At 40.5% G+C, this 24,859-nt stretch overlaps 1 protein-coding gene across 1 annotated transcript in view; it reads right to left on the bottom strand.

The window, feature by feature from the left end:
* The window catches only part of grik3 (glutamate ionotropic receptor kainate type subunit 3), a 110,975-nt gene extending 89,397 nt beyond the window's left edge, over positions 1-21,578 (bottom strand). Inside the window, exon 1 of the mRNA XM_057339242.1 lies at positions 20,869-21,578. Within this exon, the coding sequence (XP_057195225.1) occupies positions 20,869-20,890 (22 nt within the window). The 5' untranslated portion in view covers positions 20,891-21,578. The remainder of the gene's footprint in view (positions 1-20,868) is intronic.
* Positions 21,579-24,859: the final 3,281 nt, after the last annotated feature.

The following is a 24,859-nucleotide window of genomic DNA, read 5'->3' as shown; positions in this document are numbered from 1 at the left end:
TTCATCATTATGAATTATTTGAAATAATACGTATTAATAAGAACAAATTACAGTCTATGCTTTTCTTTTTGTCTCTATAAACTGTATTAAGATGTGTTTAGTGTAAAGCACAGCAGAAATGTGAAAAGCAAATAAACATGCTACGAATTCAACGGTTTGGTTTCAAATCTGTTCTTCACAGTTTGTGACATAAAATCAATACATTAGTGTTATACATTGTTCTTCATGTTCTATGACTTTAATCCAAAATGTCTCATTTTCACCTCTGACTCAATGTTTGACATGAACAGTGGTGCTCAAAACAACCTAAGATGACCTTTAAACCTTTCAATTGCATATACTAAAGAAATAATAATGATCTTTAAAAATGACTGAAAGCCATTGGATGCATTTCACAAAAGAATCTGAAGCGGCGCATGCATCTGCAGCACAGACATAATGACATGCGTGCGTTCTCCGCTTGGTTTCTTTCGCAGGCTTTTCCGCTGAAAAACACACTAAACAAATTGAAGCCCGCCATCTGTCTTCTCACGTTTCTGTATCATCTTCATGGGTGTGTCAAGGATGCTTTCAGGATGGACATCCATTATTGCTTTCTCCAGAGAGAGAGAGCGAGTCGACTGACAGCGCTTGATGAAATACAGTCCACACCTGGACGCTCATTGTTTGTGTGTGGTGTAATAATTCTCAACACTCCAGTGAGCCGTGTTATGCAGCGAGAGGTGCATCCTGGAAGAGCTCGACGGCTCTTCAGAAATCCAGAGATGATCCCACCAAATGAATGTTGTTCTGGGTGTACGAGACACGGTTGTGACAAGACGTCAGGTCCATCACTCAGTGTACAAGCAGACCAGCTCAAACCTGTGCTATATGATTCTTAAAGCAGAACGTGTTTATATAAAGTGAATTATCACTACAAACACAATAAAGGAGGATGTAGGGATGGGTTTTAGGCTAAATTTGTCTTGGTGTATCATGAAAATCTGTCTCTGACACAGATACATTAAAGACTGGCGGTGTTAACTCTGTTACCTGCTGTCACACACGCCTCCATTTTGAGAAACGCTCAATGTTTTCTAGCTTTCTCTCGTGAGTGAGGGAAGAGGGATTGTGATGCTCTGTTATGTAGAGAGTGTGAAATCACAGATCTCCATATTTTGTATTTTTCTTTTGCCAAAAATCATTATTATTATGTTTGTCACAAATATCTAAAGCAATCACAATGATTTAAAAGTGTTTGTCAACTTTGCCACCACAGCATGCAATTGTTGAATTTTCCATTCCTGAAAAACAGAAAATCTGGACATCTGAGGTTTTGGAAGGACAGTGAGGATATGAAATGTGTTCATGGAAACCATATCTATTGACAACGACAGTCCCTACATTCTGCATCTCAGACACGTGGGTTTACACAAACACACAGAAGGTGAATTCAGCAGCCATACGGACTCTCACAGTGACTTCATCAGCGCTCTGAAAGCAGTCCACTCTCTTTTTCATTAAGAGCCTGACAAAGTCTGAGGGCGGAGCAAAACTACAGCCGTCCATCACAGAGTCTGCCTGAAAAAACACACGCATACGTTTACACTGCAGTTTACAAACACACACACACACACACACACACACACACGTGTTTGTGATCGGTGGAGGATGGATTGTGCAGCGAAGCATCTAAAATCTCAGACATCACTGTCGTCATGGCAATCGGTTTATGTAACCCTTTGGTTATGTGTTTGTTTTTCATTATATTTGCACCTTACAGTCAGTTCTAATCCTCATTAAACATGTATGTTATTAACAGTTTTAATATTTAACAAACAAATATTTTTACAGTTTCTGTCCCTAATGTACACATAGTGTAACTAATACAACTAAGAACATAACAGCACAATTAAAATCCTACAAAACGTATTATTCATATAGTCAATCATGTTCATTTTACGTAGATTAAGATTTGCAATAATGCCATGTATTTTATAACTCCTGTTATAAATTTCCTTTTAATTTTTTACATTTTTCTCATATCTATACTGTTTGTTTCACAATATAAGGTGAGTGTGAGTGTGTGTGTGTGTGTGTGTGTGTGTGTGCGTGTGTGTGCGTGCGTGTGTGTGTGTGTGTGTGTGTGTGTGTGTGTGTGTACGGTATGGGGACAAAATGTCCCCACAAAGATGGCAATATCCAAAACCCTTGTCCTTGAGGGGACATTTTTTTGTCCCCATGAGGAAACAAGCTTATAAATCATACAGAATGAACTTTTGTGAAAATGTAAAAGAGCAGACAGTTGTGTGTGATTGTTAGGGTTAGGGGTAGGGAATATGATGTACAGTTTGTACAGTATAAAAACCATTGCGTCTATGGAATGTCCTCATAAAACATGGAAACCCAACATGTGTGTGTGTGTGCGTGCGTGCGTGTGTGTGTGTGTTTTGTAGAACTGCTTTGCAACAATGCAAAATTGTGAAAAGCACTGTAGTTCTACATCTGAAATTTAAAACGACATTATAACTAATTGCACATTTGTAAAGAATAGCATATATACAGAAATGTGTAACTTAATTCAATATAATTTATATAATTTGTATACTGTTTGTTTAATAATATGTTTTACTCTTTATTTAATCAATATATTGCTTTGTAACAATTATGAGAAGGGCTATATAAATACATTTGAAATAACTACATTTAAAGACAAATAATGCTGGAAGTATAAAAAGGAAAATATACTAAAATTCAACACTGTCATGTAATATTTTATAGTTTAAGGTATAGTAAATATTACTTTGCAGTGGATTACAATTAAAAGGCTGTTAAAATAAACTTTATGTATAATGCATAAATAGCACATTTGTAATGTTATAATGGATTTAAAATACAATTGAAAAAAATAATAATAATAAAAGCAAGAATAAGCAATGATCTCCTTTTGTATTTAATTTTCATAATGTATTACATGTAGATTAACATCTTGCAATGTTACATTTTTTTATTCTATTTAAATCCTTTATTTTATTGATCATTTCAACACACACGGTAGATGAAAAGCCAGCAGAGATCCAGATATGAAGCTTCCGAGCAAACAGCTTCAGTATATCACAGCAATCAATACACGAGTGAATCTTTTCATCCAGTATGAAGAAACCCGCTCTGAAGTGGCAGTGCAGGAGACGCGTGCTGCGCTTCCCGCATGCTGCGCAATCTCCCGCGTTTAGCAGAAAGAAGGAGAAACAAAGCGCGAGGGAGGGAGGGAGGGATGGGTCCATCTGTCTACACAATCTTCCGGGGGCTCATTATCCTAATCCCCGGAATCCAGGATGTGAGTTGGTGGCGTGCGCCACGTCCCAGGACACCAGCGTTTTGCCTCCCAGTTAAATGTGAAAATTAATTACTGCCCGCCCCTCTGCCGTGGGGAGTACCGACATGACAGCCGAATCCCCCTGCCCTCCCCCCGCATCACGGCACGGCACGGCACGGACGGGTTCGGTGTCAGACCTAATAAACCTCCGAATACAGCAGACCTTAACAAAAAGACCTTCAACTTTCCACTGATGAAAATACATTAGCAAGTCGACACCAACCACCCTGATCACGCCGTCACGCATCGACCGCTTTTTCTACACAACAGGTAAAAATCTTGTTGCCATGCTTAGTTTCCCGACTAAAGGCATTTTCGTTACACGTGCCAGCGGTTCAGGCAGGTCCCCGGGCTGCAGGTTTTAGCCTTCAGCTGTGAAAATAGGGTTGTTCAAAATAATAACATAACAGAAAGATAACATCTTCCTCGCTTCACCTCCCGCTGTATGCCGCAATATGATGCTGGAGTTTTTTCTCCACAAAGCACATGAATTAGATTCGTCTGGCTCCTTCATTAACCAATGTGTTTTCCTTCTTTGAGTAATATTTCAAATGCAAGTGAGCCAAACGTTGGATGGATGCGCATAAACACCCAAAGGCTGTTTTCCTGCGAATCACTTCTCTAGTCCCTCAGTTCTTTCCGATCCTTGGTGTCTATCCATTAAACAAACACTGTTGTGGACCCTCTTTTCTCTCTCTGTAACAGTCAGAGTGAACACAAATGTCAAATTGCCTCCGAAAGGAGGAGCGCTCTGTGTCAGCTCGACTTATTTTCAGTCTCCTCCAGACATGTCACCAACCACCCCGTCAACTGTGTGGCCAATCAGAGGAGGCGTTTTACCCCGGTGGTGCAATTAACCCCTCGCTGCGGGTAAGTCGGCCCCTTTGGCGGATCTGTCCAGAGACACAGCGGCGTCTTCCTGAAGAGAAAAGCCCTAATACGCCCTCTATCTCGCCTCCAGCGAGTCCCTGCCTCACATCTGCGGGTCATGTCACATCGAGAGCGACGTTTCTGATGGCCGAGCAGGAAGCTGGCGGAAACAAAGTGCCTGTTTCCAGAGGCGGAACGTGTCCGATCTTTAAGGGCTTGGTCAAATGGAGTAGCCTCCGGGGTTTCCTGGAGGAAGCTGTTGTCTCTGCATCCCATGTGTTGTGGAGATCAGTGGAGCGCAGAGGAGAGCAGGTGTTCAGTAAGGTCACCTGTCAGCGGGGTCACTTTTAACTGATGCGATAATGTCATTCAAGCTTAACGTCTCAAACGTTACCTCAACTAAAGAGCACGCTTTAAAAAAAGGAGGATCTAAAGACATCCGCCATTGTTTTCATGACCTGCGTTCATGATGTGCCATTGTTAGTTCATAAAATGCATCTGATGCCTAATGCCCTGTCTTCCTCACACACAACCTGAAAGAAGCGTTATATAGCGCTCCTGCTGTATTTTGGGCCTCATTTATCAAGGCTTAATTGTTTGACAGCGAGTGTTGCAGCATGAGGTGGTGTGACCTTGAACTGCTGTGAGGATGAAACACACACACACACACGCACACACACACACGCACACACGCACGCACGCACGCACACACACACACACACACACACACACACATTCAACTGGACAGATAGAGGTGAGATCCCACCTTTAAACAGACCCATTAGGGTTTTCTTCTGATCATTAGCTGCGTACGTGCTTTAATTGAGACTCATTCCACAGACAGATGACTTTCTGATGATCTATTTCTTCTGAACGAGTCTCAGCGGTGTCATTGTCTGCCGCTCAGGTCACTTGGTGCTCATATCAGATCCAGAGCTCTCGTCTGTCGGTTCCTATAGCTCCACGCCTGTTGGACAAGCTTTGCTTGTTTTATTCTGTGCATTCGGTCGATAGCAAACACCAAACATGCTCATTCTAATGGTTCGAATAGATTTGTTGGAGCACCTGTGACAAACGTGATTATCTCCGCTTCCTTCTGGAAGATTATTGTGAAAAACAACATAGGTCTAAAGTGGCAGCATGGAAAATTAAATGTGTGTTATTGAAAAGACCCCCCCAAAAAAACCATGTGCGCAGTGTTAAATGTTTTCCTCGGTCTCTCCATCCGTGATGGGTAGCATACGCTTGTCTCCATGCTGCCGCCCGGGCGTTCAAAATGACATTAATTACCATCTGGAGAGACAATCTCTAGAAAAAAACAACATCTGACTGCCAGGTACACCGGAAGGCATATAACACGCTAATGTATCCCATTACACCCCATTTGGCAGAATGGATATTCTCTTTGTTGAATCCCAGATCCCGTACGGGCTGGGCATAATGGTCCCGGGCTTCACTCTGGTGCTTTAAGAGAGACACGAGGGTAACCCTGCTGAGAGTCATTAGGAGAGCATTTACGCCAGGCCTTTTACCCACACACATTTGCAGTCTAGTTACCGCGGTGCTTTGAAGACTCCACAGAGATGTTCTGCCCCTGAAAAGAGGCCTCGAGCCACTCAAACGACCATCCGGCTCTCCAGAAACCCTGCTCATATTTAAAGAAGGTGCGGCTTTGTAATCATATACCTTCAAGTAGATCAAAAAAAGAAACGGACGAAATCCCCGGCAGCCGAGGGTTGGGTTTGGCCTGCTTTCGCCGAGCGTGAAACAGGAATTATCGCGGCGTGACGCTCACAACCTTCTCTCTCGGCTGCTCTTCTCCGGCCGCCACATCACCATTCTGTCCTCAAATTGAATCTGCAACTGATTTGAATTCCACCACTGTATAACCTCTTATTTATTCATTGCTTTTCTCCCTCTACATACCATTAAATCTAATAATTCGTTTTCAATACTGCTAGGGCACGGTCGGCCAGCTCCACATCCCGAGGCTCGGGCTCCAGCCGTCAAGAGTGAATGGAAAACCAATGAGAACATGATCAATAATGTTTCAAATATTAGATTTGTTCACCGTCTTAATCCTTAAACGGGCGTCGCGGGCATGCGTTACACGACGTGCAGTGCACAGGGGGTTCACGTTCACTGCGGGTTGCAGTTAACACCAGCTTTTCACTTGAACACGTAAACAGCCGTCAGATCATTCAGAACAAGTTCACTTGTTCATTTGTTCTTGCATGGCTTGCTGAACACGTCAGATTGCATTAGACGGTTTCATCTTAACAACATAAACAAACGTTACTGCGCATGCATGCATTCCCTTCATTTCCGGTACACGTTCTGTAGATTATTTCTGATAACAAGCCAAAGAAACGGAGAAGAGGCGTTACTTGGCTAAACTTGTCTCTCACAATATTTTGAATTTAGACTGCGATACCAAGCTCAACCGCTAGATGTCAGTGTGCCACACGGTTTCCTTAAATGCCACCAAACTACAGGACCCTCCAACAATTGTCTATTTTATAAATTGAACATACAACAAAATTCAACAAATCGTTTATTTAATACAAGTATTATACAGTAAAATAATAATACAAAGTAATATTAACATAAATTAAATATAAATAGTTATATTATTAGACACTAGCCAAACACAGACTGGGGTTCAGGCGCGCACGCGTCCGATGAAACGGTATATATGTCAAAAAAATCTGTCGTGTTTTATTTCTAGGTTGAAGGTTTTCACCCTTTATTTAGACAATCCTCCTTGATAATTAGTTATTGTAAATATGACAATATCACCTGCTACAACCGTGTATTATCAAATGTGATAAATAAAGAAGCAGTTTCAAGTATAATCTTGACATGTATCCTATAATAGCACATGTACTCCAGAGAATGACAATTCTGATTATATCAACTCTTCTGCTGTAAGAAGTATTTTAATACAATCATCATATTAAAGTCCCACCTATAAGCGTTAGAATAATTTAGTAGTGATGTTGGATAATGGCTGGTCTGTGGTCACTTCATTTATAAGATCGAATTTGGTGCTTTCTTCTGTTTTACAGAAAGATGTAATGTGCCCTGCAATGTTTGTAAAAAATCATGTATTTATATTTTTGTAAAATGGCCCTTTTTAGTCTTAAATTGTACACTTTAGTTGGGCCATGACTCAGCTGAGTCTGCCTTTTGCTTTTTTTTCAATAAACTGTTTTTTTGCATTGTTTTTTATTCACGATCTTATGCCAAGCCTCATCAGCAATTTCAGAATATAATAATAATAATAATATATTATATACTGTTTAAATGTTTAGAGTCAATTACCTGAAATGTTTCTCATGATCTTAAAATATTTTTTCATCTGAGGGGTTTGCTGAAATGTTTGAAATTATTTTTGTAGACTAAAATATCTGCAATTGTGCAGACATATAAATACACTTTTTTTTAGGAAACTAAAATTTTTGTGGATAAAATGTTAAAATAGATGATTCAATAATGAAGACAAGTCAGTCAATAAGAGGTCAATACTGTTAAAATGCAGAAAGTTGCTTGAGAAAAAGATAAGAGAAGATTTCTGCATAACGTATCATTCCCTACATGCAGAAAAAAGAGCTAAAAATCCGACCCAAATGTGTTTCATGGACACACGCACACTTTACGGCTGTCAGATAACAGATATGTCATATTATATCAGACTGACATTTCAGGGGCACTTAAATCAGACAAATGCCTCATGTCAAATGATAATCAAGGAAAATAATGTACAAATTCACCTTGAAACAGATGACAATAGGTTTGTAACATTTCTCAAATAAGTGTGCGTGGCTGAATTCAGCAGCCCTCCAGACAAATGCAAAATACAAACACGCACTGCAGCGGACAGAACAAAATAGTCTCTCTTTTAATCGAGACAAATCCATTAATGGGTAAACATGTCACATAAAACTTATTCTTCAATTATGACTGCATAAAACAACACTGCCGCCTGCCCACCACCATTATTCATGCTAAATGCTTCTTCTTTATAAGAGCAGCATGCTGAGAGCAGCCGTCATATTATTGGACTCACTCCTTTAAGCACAATACACATAAAGACTAAGAACATATGCAATTACATGTTCAGACTCGCTAGCCAAATAGATTTATAACAACAACATATTTCAATTCATGCCTTCATATTTTACATTCTATAATATATGCAGCATATCTTAAAAGAATATAAATATAATATATATATAATATATGAATATAAATATACAGTATACTATAAAGAGTATATTTGTGACATTCATGCACATGCAAAGAAGTGACGTGAAATGAAACTGACAGTGGACCTGAAGTCTGTACGATGAACAACATTAGACTGAAAGCCCCCTGCACAAGTATACAAGGTCTACAGCACATGCACGGGTATAGAGTCCTGGTCAAGTAAGCATGTGTCCATCATTTATCAACAATAACAATGAATTCCACAACCTTTGTATGGTCTGTGCTCATAATTTAAAGGGACAGTTTCCCTAAAATTGGAAGTAATGAAATGATCAAATGTTTTGACAATCACAAAACACTTGTAATGCAAGGTTTATGTGTTTTTATTTTTATGACATTCCTACATCCCAAACACAGCTACGACTAATAGAATTGGGTGTGTTAGGTTTAAAGTGTGCGGGCAAATAATCAAACATTGACAATAGTAGATTGTGTTGGGGCACGGGGGGACCGCTACATAAAATTCTGTTTAGGGCCCCATAAAGGAGTTTATAAAGAATTCCCTTTATAAAGAATGTGCATTTGTCAGCACTTTACAATGACTGCTGCTCGTCTGCTTTTGCCTTATATTCATTTTTCAGCCATATAACACATGAGTATCAATGGCATTAGCAACTAATGCACACTTGCTGTGTCCAAAGGCCTTGCCTTCATTTGTCTTCACTGGAGGATTTACTGCTGAACAAATCTTGAAAAATCAAATCTCACATTTACAGAGACGCAAACAAATCACATCTGTCTGTTATCCAGCGTTTGGTGTCCCTCTGGTTAATACTCTCTTCACGAGTCTCCATCCGATGTAAAGGTCTTTACTGAACAAACAAGCCAACTTCTCATCTGACTTCCACCTCTCATGTAAATGCAGCAAAGAATGCGGCAGTCGATCTTTTCCTCTCTCGGCAGCGGCAGCGCGGGTCTATCATCAACACAGACACGCAGCCGGCATGTTTAATTATACCAATTCACCATTGTCACATTGTAATCTTCTCTGAGCGGACAATAGGAAGGAAATTTTCACAGGGTAAGACAGGAAAACTGGAAAAAAGCCTTGCATGCAAATGCACGAACAATGTACAACTAGATAATTGTAGAGGAAGAAGGAGAGACAGGCTGCTCATCTCATCCTCTGAAATAGAAAGAGAGAGCTACAGCTGACAGAAACATTAGGACCGAGATCCAGCGAGACATAATTCCAGCGTCTAGCCGAAGGCCTGTAGAGTAGAAAAGAATCAGGACTCTATTTTCAACAGAACACCAACTTGCCTGTGGCTACAGTCACCACTTCATTTAGGAAAGAGATTAGATCATAGCTGGCAGCCGGTTAAATGCAATTGCACACATCAAGGGACGGAGAGTAACTTTCAAAATCTATGCACTTTTACACCATCAGATATTTTGAAAACCCAATAGAAAGCTTATATGTTTGCATTTCATAACCATACATGGTGACAAACGAGAAAAGCTAAACTTTGAACTCAGAAATAAACAAATTTAATCACATTCCACTTTCAGGTTTCTTTATTCTAAAAAACTGTTTTTATTGCATCTCTATAAAGACACTGAGATTCTTTGTATGGTGTACATGTTTGTGTTAGATCCACAGAAAATAAAATGGAAATGTATGAGCTTGAAAAAAATACATTGCTTTTAGGGCTGTCACGATTTTGAAATTTGGCTGACGAATAATTGTCTATGAAATAATTGCGGTTATGGCAATTAAATGTCTGTTTTAAAGCTTGAACAAATATAATGATTCATTACAATTTTGTTATTTAACCATGAAAATATATCCTTTAAAAATGTGAAAATAACTACTAACATATAATAACAGATGTGGTCACTATAGACTGACCATAACATATGAGGATGATGTCGTCTTGCTGTCTAGACGCAGTAAGTCTGGAATCACTTCAAAAAAACTCATCGACACAAAAAAGTCAAAGCTGATACACCTCAGCTGATGGAGAACTGTCATTTGAATGAACCAGATGAAGGATGGTGGATGTAGAATGCTCCAGATACTGCAGATCAGCCTTGTTTACAAAGATCTACAATAATTGCAGTTACCTGCATGACTGAATCTATGTCAAATAATTGCGATGAGACGCTTATTTAATAATTGTAAGGGCCCTAATTGCTTCTTTTTTTGTTAACACTGAAAAGGGGTCCACAGACCTGGATACCACATAGGGGTGGCTTCCCGGACAGAGATTAGATTAAGTCAGGACTAGGCCAAACATACTTAAAAAAAATTAAAACATACGTTACTGGTCTGCTTCTTGAAATTCTGCAATCACATTGATATATTTTAAGATTGATGTTTTCAATAAAGACACAGTTAAATTAATCTGAGACTAGGTTTATGACCTGTCCGGCAAACCGCCCCATGTAAAGTTTAAGGTGCATTGTAATAAAAGGGTCACATTGACTTGACCCTGAACAGCAAACGGTAGCTAGCATAAAACCAACACCACTGGATAAAGTTAAAGCCAATACTGTGTCCTCAAGATGTTCATATAGACTCGAGATCTCAATGAATCTATTTAGTTTGATTTAAATGGGGAATTTGCCAAAGCACATGTCTACATATGTTGAAAACAGAAAACACACTATGGTTTAGTGACAGGTCCCTACGATTAAGATAAGGCTTAGCTTCTTGGAAAGGAATTGCTTTCCAAAAATATTTTAACTAGATTTTTAAAACCATAAACTCTGATGCCTTAAAAGTGTTTTGATGGATAGTCTGAGATTCCAAACGCGGATGAAATGAAACTTTAGTGAATGCAGTCTCTCATGAAAATAATGTGGTAAAAAAAGAACACTCAGCCCATTCATATAGATTAACAAAAGAGAAAATGGCTTTTTCTTCTTTTCATTTCCACATTCTCTTACTTTCAATCACGCCTCTAAATGAAATGATTGTGGATGCTATTAGAGATATTCTATTAAAATTGCCTTGCTAAAAAAGTCATTACTGCACCTCCATTTTCTGTGGACGGACCATTTTGAGAAAGACTGGTTTCCGTGTCATTCATCGCTCCAAACCTGACAGCCAGATAGCAGCTAGCACTTATCTATTCCAGCCATACATTCCCACAATGCTCTGCTCTGACATCACTGTTGTCAGGGCTGAACGTTGAGATATCATCAGCTGACTTTGTTGACAAGTATAATACAGCAGTACGCACTAATTCAGCCCCCACGTGGTGTTAAATAAAAGTGACTTGATAATCAAGGACTGGTTTTATTCATGAATGGATGAGATGAGGTTGCTTAAAGTATATTATTAGCAAAATGTGCACCGTAACGAAAGCTGGAGTCTGAAAGAAAAAGGCTGACTGTCCACATGCCGTGTACGTGAAGCAGCGTGAACCCAGAGCGGTCATTCCTATCCTGTTATTCTATTACCAACTCATCTCTTCATCTTGCCAAATATTGTCAGGAGTCCACTGGGTGAAACATCTATCACTCTTTGATAATATAGCGCAGATGCAGTATTTGGGAACTGGGGCAAATTCGCAGAAGAGAATTGATATACTTGAGGCCCAGCAGGGAAGAGAAAGACTTCCAATCACCAGAGGTTTGTCAGGTGCGCCAGTGCTACACAGCTAACGTGTCAGCCGGCACTGCGAGGGCCAAGAAGCCAATCAGTCCCCAGAGGAGAGCGTTCCTTCTGAGGAGAGAGCACTGCGCCTCACCATCAAGACCTGCGGAAGGCAATCATCCTTTATTCCCACTAGCTGAGACCAATCAAGCCACTCAGATTCCTTGGAAATCACAGAGAAGGTACTTTGGAATGACAGGGCGAGAAACTGACGACGCAGGACACAGATTCCAGGATTGGCTGGTTAAAGAGGTCACTATCTTTTTCATAATCCTAAAATAAAACCTATAGAAATCGACCGGATCTGTGTTGCTGAAGCTCGGATAAACTAGGGCACACTCAAACAACATCAAGTCTATTATATAAAGAAGCATAATTGGCAATCATTACCCAAATAGAAACAGTATAATCCAGCCAGATGAGGCAGGGGTTGAATGAGGAGCGAACAGACCATTGTGTCCCAGTAGGGATTAGAACCATTTGCACATGCTGGATAGGATTGAATTTGCAATTTGACAGGATGAGGTCTACTTTGCTGTTGAGTCCTTCACAAAAACACTTTCAATTTCACAGAACGGGGTGGGCGAAAAGGAGAGGAGGAGGATGTGGAGATCTAGGGATGTTGGAATGGGGTACGAAAGCCTGCAAGGGTCTCTTGGAAAACGAAAGTATGAAAGGGCACAGCTTTCCCACTTCCACTGGATCACACTGGTCTGGAAGCCCCATAATTGGAGGTAATATCTTCTCAAATCTGTCTTTTCAAGTCGGTCAGCAGCTCAAACCGGCCCCGGCCTCTAATAGGCCCCATCCTGCCGACGCTCGCTGTGTGGATTCTGTCATCTTCGCGGAGTTGCAGCCACACCGGATTCTGTCTGAGAGCTAATGCCGATTTCTATGCACGAGGCGTTCCAGATGTCATTACCGGCTGGGAAAACGGCACAAAGACCCACTGATTGTCCCCTGGCCTAGACGTGCCTCTTTCCTTTCAATCACTGCTTCGTTTTATGTTGTTCAATCACAGGGTTTCATTCATCCTTTTTAAGACCAACAACCTGGAGTGAACCAATGTCAAACGTGACAGATGATTTATCACTGAAACTTTATCGTGTTCATGTGTGCGTAGTGACTTTAGGCACCGTGGGCGCTAGCGCACGAAAACGGACACGGACACGTCAACGTACACAAACACAGATCTGCTTTTCCTTTAAAAAACAAAAAACCCTGGTGGGTAACCGTGGCATCAATTACCACTAGTGATATGTCCTATCACAACAGAGAAACCTTGCTGAATATGATCATATTCACAACATTATAAGCTTGGTTTGCTCGCATGACAAACAGGTTGCTTGTTGTTGTTGTTTTAGCTGAAATTCTTCCTTCACCGTCCATGGCATTTAAACGGATCAATTTAGACATCACAAAACGTTGTTGCTGCGTGGCCCAATCTTAATGCAGTACCTTTCAAAGTCCAGACGTCGCATTATTGTCAAGGGCGGATGCAAAAGCACTTGTTTGCTCATGTTTATTGGTAATCTTTGAGCTCTACAGACGAGAGTTCACCTCTGCTCTCATCGTCTGCCTGAATGACTCTACACCACCCCTGACATTTCCCATACTAGCTGTTGCCTTACGCTCCAGTAATGCGTTTGTGTTAGTGGCTCCTTGAGAAATCCTTTTCTGTGGGAACTAGAATAGTGCTGAGATCTCATATTAATGCTATGAATATTTATTTTGGATTTCTATAGCGAGATAATACCCGTTGATTAACAACTGTGTTTATCCATGCAAATTTCATGATCTCAGGTTCGCATTTGATGCCGATCAATGAACGGTGCGCAAATTAAATCAGCTAATTAATCTGTTTTAACATGATCCAGTATTCAATGTTATTATTTAACACGGACTGCTTTCATGCAGAGAATTGCTTTTATTGGATCTTTTAATCTTCAATTATTTTGTCCTTCAGGCAAGATCAATATGAAAAACCAGATTCAATAACGTTCTTAACCAAACATCACTACCTACACAATACTCCAACTGTTCAGTGTGTGTCCGTCACTGTTGCACTTGCTCTACAATGACATCAGATGTAACGGTACAGCTATAGTGTGTGACATCAGATAGCCCCGTTTTGTTTCATTTTTAAGTCTCCACTGCCATTACTGTGATGTCTCGTTCTCTAGCGGCCACCCCTTCTGATGATCTGGGACAAGTGGGTGTCTTGGCTTTGTGCTTAACAACCGATATGAGGTTATCCCCTCCGCTCCTACACCATCGAAAAACTCTGTTACTAATTGGCAGTTGTTCATAAAGCAAGTCTAGTATATGATCCTCGTTTTTGTCCTGTGGAGACCTTTCAAAAGGACACTTTATGATAAAAGGAATAGGTTTGGTGCAAAATCCGTTGAGTGGCGGCATGTTGAAGTTGAATAGTTACATTCTTGGCTGAGTGGAGGCCTCCATAACCAGAAATTTTCCACAGCACTTGTAAAATCTCAAAGGGACAAAGGAGATGCTGGAGAAAAGAGCCGTTACTGCAGGCCAATTCAAAGGCGGCTCTCATTCAGATAAGTTGTGGCTGACCTCCACAGACCTCTTCAAGTGCCAATGAACTGACGAGCACAATAACTCACGTCACAAGCTCGCTGCTGCAACACAAGCCAATTACGCGAACGCACACCGCCAGACAAGTTCCAGGTCCTTTAGCCTGACCACCAGGTATCTGTTAGCGTTCCTCCAATGAAGCTCGTGAGTGGCCAGTTTCCCAGAGCTGCTGGCTGGCTATTTTTCAGAATTACAACAGAGAGCAATCCTTTGTGGGACTGCACATACAGCCATCTAAAGACTGTGAAGGTTACAGCACATCCCAGAGGAATTTATTTTGTGTCTCAAAAGCTGCTTTTATGGCTCAAGAAACCTATGTGCTTAAATTTTGGCTTTCTCTCAGGTGTTTCTTTTAACATCCTTTGGAGTCATTTTGAAAGCATTTATAACATGGAGTGAGGCGCAAGAGCTAGAAAATATAATTTTGTTCATATTGAACTATGAAAGAATTTCATATCTTGACCAAATGTCTACCCTTTTTTCCTTTACACCTTCATGTCATGAAAGGTCTGGTGATGCCAACAGAACTGGACTGTCAACGTAGTAATACTGCAACGGTGAGTGTTAACCTGACATGTTTTTCTACAGGCTCTGGTCATGTCTGCCGATGGATAAATAGCTCTCATCAAACAGGAGGGGGGGAGGGTTACGGGGCTGAATGGCACACTATTTGAAAAGCGAGGGGGAAAAAGGCTCCTTTATTTTGCTTGGGGCAATGAACAAAAGAGGCGAGCGCAGCGACGTGGCAGGTTTTTAAATTGGGATCAAAAGGTTTGAGCTAATTAACAAACTAAATAAGAGTCTCTCAAGCTCCAGCTTTCTCTTTTCACTGCTTCTCAAACGCTGACATGCAGCAGATATTCACTCGCCAGACACGAGACTGAGAAACATCTTCTGCTGTTATCCTGGCCACCGTACATCCAAACGTCCATGTGACAGTGAAGAAAAAGACGGCAGACTTTTCCCGATTGGACGCTTTAATTCTATATGACTTTCCCAGCACAGGCCGGTTGACGGGAGCAAGTGGGAATCAGATGAGTTAGACAGGGCCTCATAATAAAGACAAATGGGGGAACATGAAATTTGATTCTGCCTGCTGGTGTGGCACCTCCCGACACAACAACTGAATAACAGAAAGCAAGATGAGACGGACGCACAGCAAACCGCCGCATTGACAAGCAATGTATTTTTCTACGAGCTGTCATATTGGGAAGGTCACACATCCAGGGACACCGGCACACCGGTTCTGTGGACGGGCTTCTAGAGTACTGACGCATTATTTGATTCTAGCCCACTGCTTATTCTCAAAGGAGAGTTATATGTTTACATCGGTGTTAGATTAGTCATCTTATTATTTATTATAAAGAACATATGTTCCCGTAAGACCTGACACTGTGGAGCGTACACGTTGTAGTGTGGTAGAAAACACCATCTGTTCTGAGAACAGTAGAGGTCTTGCGGTGAAAGGGAAGACCCTGCGAGTCAGTGAATTAAATCTCTGTCACATCTTTCTTTGCATCTATTCACTGCTGCTCATCTGTATAAGTGTGCATTTACGCAAATGTGCAGCTTCAAATCCACATGTGACATGTTATATTAATCCAGGACGCTACATTGAAGACCTCAGAAATTAAATGGCCACAGGCACTCACTACTTAGAGGTTTTCTAACTTTCTCCTAAAGATATTGGTTCTTTTCAAAGAATAATGAATATCATGAATAGATGGAAATATCATAACACACAAAAAATAATACTTCTCAGCCTTACGGAAATGAATAAGTTATCTGTGGGTTGACTGTAGCTGTGGGGAAAATGGATGTTTAGGAAATCACCACATTTTGAAATAATCCATTGATCCCAACGCAAGCCAAAAAATGCATTCTAAACACATTATAATGCTGTAAAAAATGATTCTGTGTCGTAGTATATTTCATGAAATTATTGAGTACATTTTACTTAATACAATTGTGTTCTTGTTTTTTTTTAACCAAAACTTCAATTAAAATTATAGAAAAATCTCGGAATTCTAAATGTACAAATAATTGAGTGAATTCAACTTAATTGTATCATGTTCAACCCACTTAAACTTGTATACTTCATTATTTTGTGGTGGGACTGCATGGATTATTTTAGGTAATTTCACTAACTGAGCAGTGAATTTAGAGTTCCCAGCATGCTTTGCATGCGACAGCATAAGGAGAGTCATTTTTGTGAAAAAGTGCTATTTTATGTGCGTTACGATAAAATGAAAGACTTGATAGTGTTTATTGCTCAGTTGTCTTTGAGATTTAGAAGAGATTGTGTTTGTATTTTTCAGTTATCATCGTTCAGAAGAGCGGTGCTTGTGCTCAGGTTAAGGGAGAGAGCTCATAATGTGTGTGTTTTCACTCAGTGAACAGTAATGCTGCTAATGTCAGTACTCTCAGTTTACTTGTACATCATATATGTTGTAAACCACAATAAATGTTAAACTGAAGTTAAAAAATATCAAGACGTTAACTCGTATCCTTTATGTGACATGTGCTTAAATGACTTAGGTCATTTTACTTGATTTATTCATGGAATATTGCGTTAAAAATAAGCTTTAAAGTAATTATAAATATTTTGTGTAATATTATTGCCATCATTTTTTTAAGTAAATATTTTTAAGTAATATATGTCATTTTTTACAGTGTAAGATTATTTTTGGAGTCGATGAGATGAACCAGAAAAGAAATAAAGCCTTCATTACAACAGTGTCCAACAAAACCAACAATGTGCATTTAGAAAGTAAAGTGAATAAATCTTGAATTCAATGTAAATATTCACGGTGTCTGTTTCCAGCAGATTTTTAAGTTGCGAGCTGTGAGAAAACCCACTGGAAATCAGTGCAAGCTACTCACACCTCACCTCACAATGTCATACCCGCAAATTCTCCAAATTCAACTTCATGTATAGATTTTCCGTTGAAGCTTTAGGGTCTTTTTCTGCGGCATTAACATGTAACCACTGTGCGCCATTTACATCCTTTTCATTACGATCCTTTGTGTACATATTGAGTTAATGCGCAAAGCTTCTTTAAGTAGCTCCAGAATAACAGAGTGACAGTGATTTGAGAAAAGAGAGTGCAGAGCATTTGATTTCAACAAAACCGACATCTGCTCGCTCTCATTAATGGCACTGAAGCTAATCGGCAGGCCGTAAGCGTGCTGACTCGGGAAATGAAAGCGCGTGTACAACAGCTTCAGTGAAATCACACAGCTGCGTGTGTACCAACTGCGCGGGATACACGAGTCATTTCCTATGTGTGTGTGTGTGTGTGTGTGTGTGTGCTGTGCGTGTGTGTGTGCTTGTGTGTGTGTGCGTGTGCGTGTGCGTGTGTGTGTGTGTGCGTGTGCGTGTGCGCGTGCGCATGTGCGTGTGTGTGTGTGTGTGTGTGTGTGTGTGAACCCCCGCTACAGTAGCAGACATCAGAGCACTGGTGCGCTGGGTCCGAACCCTTGTGTGACCCGTCCCGTCGAGTCTGATGAATCCTGTTCAAGCTCGCCCACCACAGCTCGAAGATAAAACAGGCAGCAAAATAAAAAAATCATTTTCGCTCAGCAACTGAAGCCCACCTTTACGCAGAAGGGACACCATTTGTTGTTGTTGTTGTTGTCAGCTCCTTTAGAAATGGATGTCTGATTCCTCCGATTTTTGGGGGGACATCATCAGAATATCAATTGAACTGAAATGATGTAAAAGAAGCTAATATTGATCACATTATATGCATTCATGAATATGTGATTTTGATGAAAGATCCAAGTGGCAGAAAATCATGCGTGAGATGGATTAACTGACCGTAATGAAGCGCTTGTAACTCTTAGGTAGATAAAGCCATTGATTTTTCAATAACTCTTTCTCTGGCGCTGATTCTCTCATTTAAAGGCCTTCAATTTATTTAATTCATTCTATACTTAAAGAGAAAACGACACAGAGCTAAACGCACCGTTTATCTTAAAAATCACTGAATTTAAGCACATTCTGGAGTGTGTGCCAGTCTACTCCACATTTATCGCCAATAACCAAATTAAGCAAAAATGCTCATTTTGTAATCAACCTAACTGCAGTGAAAGGCATTTGTAAGGGTCAGACGGGGAAAAACAGGTAACTTCTATCACCATGGCATCTTATTCAAATGATTCGCTCTGAAGGTCAAAGGACGTACGCAAATGTCAGGATTACAAAAATATTCTCGTCAAATATTATGATTTCTCAACACATGCCCACTATTGTGCAGTGACATCTGAATGGCAATACTGAAATATTTGAGTGACAGCATCCAGAGCGATTAAAAACTCACCGCGTTTGACCTCAAAGGGCGTTTTTGAACCGGCAGCAGAGTCCAAACAGTAAAAACGAGATTTTTGTAATTCTTCTCATTGACTGGTGTTATATTTTGCCTGGAAGCCAGCCTTCCCAGCCTACCACAACAGGATGATATCAAACCAGTCACTAATCAGTACCGAGCAACACAGTTTGACAAAAACTCTACCACAAACATACTAGAAACAAATCCTGTAATGAGCCACCGCAATGTGCTTTTGAAAGCGGTTCCCATTTTGGTTTCATAGCAGGAGGGCGAGACAGCTAATAACACACTGGCACGACGGCAGAAACGCTCTCTCTCCCTACGCATTTTTGAGTTTGATCGACCATCTGGCCTCCGAGAAGTGCGTTGTAAAAGCAGTGAAATCGATGGCGGCATGTCTACAGTGGATGCCCACCATTACACAAAGCATGTCGATGGTGTAACACTTAAGCGAACGGACACAGATAGCAGCACCTAACTCTCCGTCTCGTCCCGAGCATGCCCTCTCTCAGTTTTTGGACACAAGCCTCTCTAATGAATTTCCATGCTATGGCGCTTACGATGTGTGGAGCAGAACGCTAACAAGACCGTACGCCCTCTGGTGGGCACAGGTGGACTCCAATGCCTTTTCACACAGCATCGTGCATGCTGTCTTTTGTTGTTTTGTTGCATACATTTTACACTGAATGAAAACAAGGTAAAAACAAATAAGCATGAGTGATTCATACAGGCACCACGCATATTGCACATGTCACATCTACGCGGTACCACAAAAGCATTTAATGCGCAATGGTCTACAAACACACGATATATGTTTTTTACGTGCAAAATATGTATGCATGTCTGTTTGAGAAAGAGAGAGAGATAATACAACAAGAATACATCTGAAAGCCGATTTGGCTCAGTTGTGTCAATTCAAAAACAAGACCTGTCACATTCTGTTTGGTTCAACCGTGCCGTGGAAATATTAAAGCAACTGTTAAGAAAACATTGCCGTTTGCACCGCCGCAACAAAAACGTAGATCCGGGCTGTCAAAAATCACAAACCTTCAGCACAATGTCATTGAAGTCAAAGCTACAGTCATCAATCCCAGCCGCTGTGGGAGGAGTAGCAGAACATATGGAATCAACCCTTGTAACATTGTGACAAATATAATATACGCATGTGTATCTGTGCAGGGTGAATTCTATAAGAAATAAAAGCACAACCAGTCATAGGCATATATGAAACTTGTTAAACTTGTGTTAGTAAAATGACACTTTCTTGGTGGGAAAGTGGGTGGCTGTGCTTGGACATGTTAATGTCTTAAAAGGTCATTTTTTCCGCATGGCATCGAACCACTTGTCAAAAGTCATCTGCGTTCACACAAAACTCTATTGACCTTTAGGCTATTGGGCTCCTGTCTCCAAGCAGCACCAGACGTTTTATCCTCTTAAGACAGAGAAAAAGCTCTCCATTTTTGTACTGTATTGCCACGAAAGCTGACTAAACTGTGCGAAAAGCTGAGGTTTCCAGGCGAGTTTCGGCACGATGTTCACTGGATCACCTGTTCAAACTGCGAACTTTTACTCTAAATACGCACTCTACCACTGCTCTGATAGAGCTCAACATTTTACTGCGCGTGACCGGCCGAAAGCACGAGTTTATAAAACGGATGGGAAAATGTGTCCCTAAGACGCACGGCACGCTGACGGACGCGCAACTCAAGCAGACCGCAGAGAAACATTTGGGCATCCCTTTCGGCGCGGAGAAATTCAATCTAAACGAGTCTAAATAAAGAAATAAAAAGCAGTGCAACTCAGTGTCTATTGCTCAGTGTACACGACTCTCTTACCTATCCGTATGACATGCGGCATCCCGACAGAGCTGTGAATCCAGAAGAGAGACACTAAAATCGCGCTCCAGTATTACACATATTCCCTCCTGTTCTTCATGACTGAAACGCACTGGGATCAATCCAGAGAGCTCTCCAAAAACTGCTCATCAAATCTTAACGGGCTGGGAGTCATATGAGGACTGGACTGACTGCGACGCATTTGCTCTCAGTGTAGTTGCTTTCAACACGCGTTCCTGTAGTCATTATTTCATTTATTCGTTTCGGGGAGTGAGTGCGCGTGTGCGCGCGCTCGGGTCAGATGAAGCTCCGGATCGGTGCGCGTCTCCACCTGCGAGTGCGGAGCTGCTGAAATCAACCTACAGGAGTCCCCGTATCCCCCCGTACCTCCTCTGTATCGCCTCCTACCGCAGCTGATGCTGATGCCGCAACAACCGGCCCGGAGCCCCGCGTCACCGACACTTCACGCCGCGTGAATCACGCGTCCGTCACACGCGCACCGAACGCACACCACATCGTTCGCTTCATCTGCGCGTCCCCAATGTGTGAGACCACATTAAAACAATCTGGGATTCGTGCATTATTTCGAACACGCGTACAGAAACGGACGGTTTTGTGTTTTGTGAGTTTGAGAATTCATGGAATTACGATCCTGCACATTCCATGTCAAAGTTAAGCAAATTTGTCACGTTACCCGTGTTAACTGCTTCGCGCAAACGGTCCGATTTCCCTCCAAGCACACAAGATGCTGTGTGCTGGGTTCTTATGCCTTCTCAAGTGTTGCTGTCATTTCAATAAAAGTGCCACATACTAACACATATTCTGCAGTACATCTCCCAGCTCAACCTTTTACTGAAATGTATCATTCTAATCATTTACAAAGAATGAAAACAGAAGCATTTTCTCTGTTGTTTTAAACGACTTTTATGCTTTTTATACAATGAATGAAATCTTGCACGTGGACATAGTATTAGCTAGTTTTATCCTTTAACACCACAATGATTTAAAACAACATTTCAAACAAAACATGATTTTGGTAGGTGGGCAATGTATCTGATGAATTCTGTGGCATAAAGCAGTTGGTTTCACTAAAAAAGGTGAGTGTGCCTGAGCTTGATCAGAACATGTTTCCATTGTCTTACCATTTTCAAAAGTGAACTGCATCAAATGAATGAAAAGCTAAGTATTCATTGTTCATTAGTAATACAAAGTAGTTGTTTACCTAATTACTCGGTAATTACAGCATGAAGACGGCATCACGTAACATGAATTTACTGTACACACATTTACTGTGAGTCTAAAGATCTGTATGGCATGTCAAAGGAATATTCGCAGCTACAGGGGTAGTTTAAAAAGGCACGGGGTTAGAGAAATGCCTCCTGAACTTCATTTGATGGAGTTTTCTAAAGCCTGGATTAAATGGCTGGTGTTCTAACTTGCACGAAGCGTTTAGGAGTGATATCATCCTCCCTGTGCACCTGAGGCTCCTGAATTATCACACAAATGATCCATCTGGAAGATTACCTATTCAATATCTATTACCATCCTAACTAAAATTGAGACATACTATTTGGCCCGACTTCACCCAGTCTATCTAAATGTCATTTGAGTTGCCTAATGAACAAAAAAAGCAATTATAACAGAGCACGATTAAACCGTATAAACATAAAACACCATTAGGGTGACAAATGAATCTGACTAAAATAAAAAAGAAAGGAAAATGAATCAAATGAGCAATGTAGCTCTGTTAATAAATAAATAACAATGATAAACAGAAACAGGTTAATCTGCAAACATCACATTAGTTATCATTTATGGAGAATACAAATTCACTGTTAAACACACAAGCTGGAGCAATAATCATTTATTTAACCATTTACAATGGTTTCTTTTCTTGAAATGGGATTATTCATGAAATCCACTTTATTTTCTAGGCATAAAATAAGGTTGATTTACTTGCAGTGAAGGGCAGAATATTTTCAAAGAGCATCATTTGGGTGGTTCAGAAATAAAAGCCAACAGGTGTGGGATGGTCAGGAGAAAGCCCTTGTTTGTCTTTGTGCTATGAATGTTCATAACAAGGCATTGGACGGGCAACAGCGTCCTTAAAACCCAGCTAAAAACCAATCGGCCTTTCTCAGAGACAAAGATTAACTCCAGCTGACTGCCTCGTGGAATGAAGAAATACTGCAAACCATTAAAATGATGGAGAAGGATACATGGCTACAAGGAAAGAAGCCGTTGTCAGAGAACAGCACTTAGTGTCTTTATTTGTGCCGCTTGATCTGTGTCAGTGAGTACATTAGGCCCACATAACTGCTCATTGTGCTTATCTGTCCCTCCATTCCTCATGTTTTATGTGCTGCCGTCAGTGGCGTGCTGAAGGTGAATCATGAAGAAACACTCACCGCAGACTGCTCTCAAGTGTGTTTAATCTCACCCGTGACATGAATGACATGACGCACCTCTATAATAGTCTTTTGCAAGATTATTCACCTGTTATAGTCCAGACCGCATTAACCTGGCCCTCTGTTGGACAAACAACATCCCAGAGAAAGATGAATGTGCATTTCGAAAACAGACACACTAGTATAGAGCTAAACATCTGTTTACAGCATAACTCACATTCAGTCTTGGAAATGTGTGAGTTCATATATTTTTCACAAATGATATGTGCTTTGGATCAACACCTTTACTTGACTCTTAATTTAACATTCATCAAAAATTACATCCAAGTACATGAAGTTTTAACGTTTGATTGTTTTAAATGTATCACAAGGTTGTAGATCTTAACTCTAAAAGATTTTACACAAATTCCCAGGCATTCTCTGTGGTTAGGGATTCAACATTTAAAGAGTAATCCCTGTGCGTGCGTGCGTGCGTGCGTGCATGTTGATAGATGGATGGATGGATGGATGAATGGATGGATGGAAAGACACAACAATCTGGGTGAATACAAGCAATGGAAATGTATTTATTATCCACAAAAGAGGAAAACAGGGATGGGAAAAAGTAATATTGTGATGATGGTAATATTATTAATAATATGAAGCAAAAATATATTTAAGTATTTACAAGACACAAAACCAATGAAAAAAAATGATGCTACAGAAAGGAGGACAACAAAACTAGCACGTGTTTTAACCCTCTAGAGTTACAGAAATGTAGAAATACAGCCACTGATTTACACACTGCAACTGTGTTTCTTTTTTTAGATTGAATAAAGTTCAATCTTCACTTACTATTTTTAATTTTGTATAGTGATGAGTTGCAGTAAAAGATAAGCGAACAAATGTGATGTCACATATGATAAAAATACAACTTCAACTATGTTTTTTCACTTGGTCATGGATAGTATAACAAAGGTTCCTTGAGAATGTTGCTGTGGTAGAAATGTCTGATTTATTTTTTAGTGGAGGTCTAAAAGAAACAGCTCAGATAAGAACGACATCATGCTTCTACTTGTTTTCTATTCACTTTTGTCTGTAAGCTTTTACAGGTTATATAACAATATTAACCCATCATGGTATACTGTTATTTGAATGCTTACAGTAATGTTTAATATTACTGATATCGCGTGACAGAGGTATGTGTGTAATGTTATTCTATCTCGGACTGTATCCACTGTCAATGCATGCTCATGTCTCCAGAGCAGATTTATAACGGCCTGGCACAATATAAGGGCTATCAATGTGAGTTATGTGCCCAAAGCTCGCACATTATCAAGATTCATTGACTGCCACTTTCAGAAATACAGAATGTACATTGCTTTGGCAAACAAAACCCTGTGTGGAAGAGCTGGGTCTGAGAGATGAATGCATGTGATCAATGAATCTGATCAGTGACTCTGGCACACTGATGTTCAGGGGAGGGACGCAAGGAGAAATATGCCATTATCATCATTTAAACCTGTTCTAGGACTTCATTTCTTTCCTCAGTGAACGTGACGTGTTACCCCATCAGAGCAGACACTACATATGCTCCGTCATAT

This window comes from Triplophysa rosa, linkage group LG8, assembly GCF_024868665.1.
Source record: "Triplophysa rosa linkage group LG8, Trosa_1v2, whole genome shotgun sequence".
NCBI classification, from domain to species: domain Eukaryota; kingdom Metazoa; phylum Chordata; class Actinopteri; order Cypriniformes; family Nemacheilidae; genus Triplophysa; species Triplophysa rosa.
The sequence above is the reverse complement of the archived record's forward strand: the minus strand, read 5'-3'. Positions and strand labels throughout refer to the sequence as shown.